Source organism: Otolemur garnettii, unplaced genomic scaffold (assembly GCF_000181295.1).
Source record: "Otolemur garnettii isolate 467f Iridium unplaced genomic scaffold, OtoGar3 scaffold00043, whole genome shotgun sequence".
In the NCBI taxonomy this organism is placed as follows: domain Eukaryota; kingdom Metazoa; phylum Chordata; class Mammalia; order Primates; family Galagidae; genus Otolemur; species Otolemur garnettii.
In genome coordinates, this window is record NW_003852438.1 from 11,901,732 (window position 1) to 11,904,829 (window position 3,098).

Consider the following 3,098-nt stretch of genomic DNA (forward strand, 5'->3'; position numbering starts at 1 on the left):
GAACCCGCCACCTTAGGTGTACGTGGCTGGCGCCTTAGCCGGTTGAGCTATAGGCGCCGAGCCACCCATTCTTCTTTTGCCTCATTGCAGTCCTGTAAAAACTTCACGTAGTAGACAGGCTGCCAGCTGATGGTGCTATGTAGTTTGGCACTTGGACTGATCTAATTTTTAGGACATATTGAAGAACAGACAGTCCTATCCTTTTAGAGATTTTTGTTAATGAAGAACACAAGACAAGTTTTTATTCAACTAAAGTCCTGAGGGAAGAGGCTGTGTGGACACTTGGTGAGTGTGTGTGAGGAGCCCAGACTCATCAAGTGCACCTCTCACAAGATGAATCAGTGACCTTGGCTTGAGGAGCCATTTGCCTGATTTCCTTGGTGCTGGGACTGAATGAGATTGAGACCCTGGTTGGAGTGGCAGGAGGGAGGGATGCACCACTTCCTCTGACTGTCTCTTCCCTACTATCCCTTGCTCACCTTACCAGAATCACCCAGGACATTTTCCGGCGGTTGCTGACACGAGGTTTTGTGCTGCAAGATACTGTGGAGCAACTGCATTGTGAGAAGTGTGCCCGCTTCCTGGCTGACCGCTTCGTAGAGGGTGTGTGTCCCTTCTGTGGCTATGAGGAGGCCCGGGGTGACCAGTGTGACAAGTGTGGCAAGCTCATCAATGCTATTGAGCTTAAGGTGAGAGGAGGGTTTCATGGGAGTCAGTCTTATCTCTCTGATTCAGGATATTTATTTTAGCATCCAAGACCTTCTACTAGTGGCCTTTTCTGTCCCATCATAGTAGTGCATAATTTAGTTTAGTTGAAAAATAAGTATGAGGGCTGGGCGTGATGGCTCCCCCCTATAATCCTAGTACTCTTGGAGGCTGAGGTGGGTGGATTGCTTGAGCTCACGAGTTCAAGACCAGCCTGAGCAAAAAGCAAGATGCTATCTCTACTAAAAATAGAAAAACTGGCTCGGTGCCCATAGCTCAAGCAGCTAAGGCGCCAGCCACATACACCAGAGCTGGTGGGTTTGAGTCTAGCCCGGGCCTGCCAAACAACAATGACAACTACTACCAAAAAATAACCGGGTGTTGTAGCAGGTGCCTGTGGTCCCAGCTACTTGGGAGGCTGAGGCAAGAGAATAGCTTAAGCCCAGGAGTTGGAGGTTGCTGTGAGCTGTGATGCCATGGCACTCTACTCAGGGCGATAGCTTGAGGTTCTGTCTCACAAAAAAAATAAAGAAAAAAGAAAAATTGAGGCAAGAGGATCTCTTGAGCCCAAGAGTTGGAGGTTGCTGTGGGCTATGATGCTAGGGCACTCTACCCAGGGTGACAGCTTGAGACTCTGTCTCAAAAGAAAATAATAATTGGGCATCGCCTGTGGCTCAAAGGAGTAGGGTGCTGGCCCCATATGCTGGAGGTGGCAGGTTCAAACCCAGCCCTGGCCAAAAACTGAAAAAAAAAAAAAAGAAAAAAAATTATGAGCATTTACTATGTACTTAACACTGTGCTAAGAAACAGACAAGTTGAGTTTATACTGACCTTTGCTCTTGCTTCAGGCCCCCAAATGGTTCCTTCTTTCCCTAAGTACCTCCCATCTTCTAGTCTACTGCTTAACTTATTCATATGTTCATTTGACATTTCTTGAGCTCTTAGGCTAGTTACAGTTCTAGGTGCTGTAACAGTGAACAAGACAGACTTACCTAGTGTGGAAAGGAGACTGACACTGAGCAAGGAAATAATATAATTACAGAATAACTGCTAGGAACATGTAATAGAGATTGAATTTAAGTTAGGTAGTTAGGGAAGGCCTCTCAGTGTAGATAACATTGGAACTAAAAGCTGAAGTGAAGAGTGAGAAACAGCAAGCCAGGTGATAGTGGTTTAGAAGTTATAAGCAGAAGGACTAGGAGATGCAAAGGCCCTGAGGCAGAAAAGAGTTGAAAAGGCAGAACTGAACAGGCTAATGTAGCTATAGATGGTGAGTGAGGAGGAGGGTACATTGAAGTAAGGTCAGAGAGCTAGGCAGTGCCAGGTCACCAGGGCCTATTAAGCCATTGTAGGATTTATTTATTTATTTTTATTTTTTGTTTCACAGTTTTTGGCCGGGGCTGGGTTTAAACCCACCATCTCTGGTGTATGGGGCCGGCGCCCTACTCCTTTGAGCCACAGGTGCCACCCCATTGTGGGGATTTAGATTTTTTTTTTTTTTTTTTTTTGAGACTGTCTCACTTTGTCATCCTTGGTAAAGTGCCATGGCATCATAGCTCTTGAGTTCAAGTGATCCTCTTGCCTCAGCCTCTTAAGTAGCTGGGACTACAGGCACCCACCATAACGCTGGACTAATTTTTTTTTTTTGAGACAGTTTCACTATGTCACCCTTGGTAGAGTGCTGTGGTGTCACAGCTCACAGCAACCTCAAACTCTTGGGCTTAAGTGATTCTCTTGCCTCAGCTTCGTAAGTAGCTGGGACTACAGGTGCCTGCCACAATGTCTGGCTTTTTTTTGGTTGCAGTTGTCATTGTTGTTTAGCTGTCCCAGCCGGGGTTCAAACCTGTCAGCCTGTATGTGAGTGTATATGGCTGGTGCCCTACCCATGGAGCTACAGGTGCCACCAGCACTGGACTCTGAGGTGTTTTTATTTATTTTTATTTTTTAGAGACAGAATCTCACTATGTCACCCTTGGCAGAGTGCTGTGGCATCACAGCTCACAGCAACCTCAAACTTTTGGGCTTAAGTGATTCTCTTGCCTTGGCCTCCCAAGTAGCTGGGACTACAGGTGCCCGCCATAATGCCTGGCTAAATACTGGACTAATTTTTAGAGATGGGAGTCTTGTTCTTGCTCAGGCTGGTCTCAAACTCCTGAACTAAAGCAGTCAACTTGCCTCAGCCTCTCAGAGTGCTAGGATTACAGGCGTGGGCCACCATGCCTGACTGGGAATTTGCATTTTATTCTAATTAAATGGCAAGTTGGCTCGGCGCCTGTGGCTCAAGCAGCTAAGGCACCAGCCACATACACCTAAGGTGGCGGGTTCGAATCCAGACCAGGCCGCCAAACAACAATGCCAGCTGCAGCCAAAATATAGCCAGGCATTGTGGCGGG

At 46.9% G+C, this 3,098-nt stretch overlaps 1 protein-coding gene across 5 annotated transcripts in view; it reads left to right on the forward strand.

Annotated features, from left to right (window-relative positions):
- Nucleotides 1-3,098, forward strand: part of MARS (methionyl-tRNA synthetase) — a 25,647-nt gene that overhangs the window by 8,223 nt on the left and 14,326 nt on the right. For all 5 annotated transcript variants that reach the window (XM_023513542.1, XM_023513543.1, XM_023513541.1 and 2 more), the window contains exon 10: nt 488-689. In XM_023513542.1, coding sequence (XP_023369310.1) covers nt 488-689 — 202 coding nt within the window. The remainder of the gene's footprint in view (nt 1-487; nt 690-3,098) is intronic.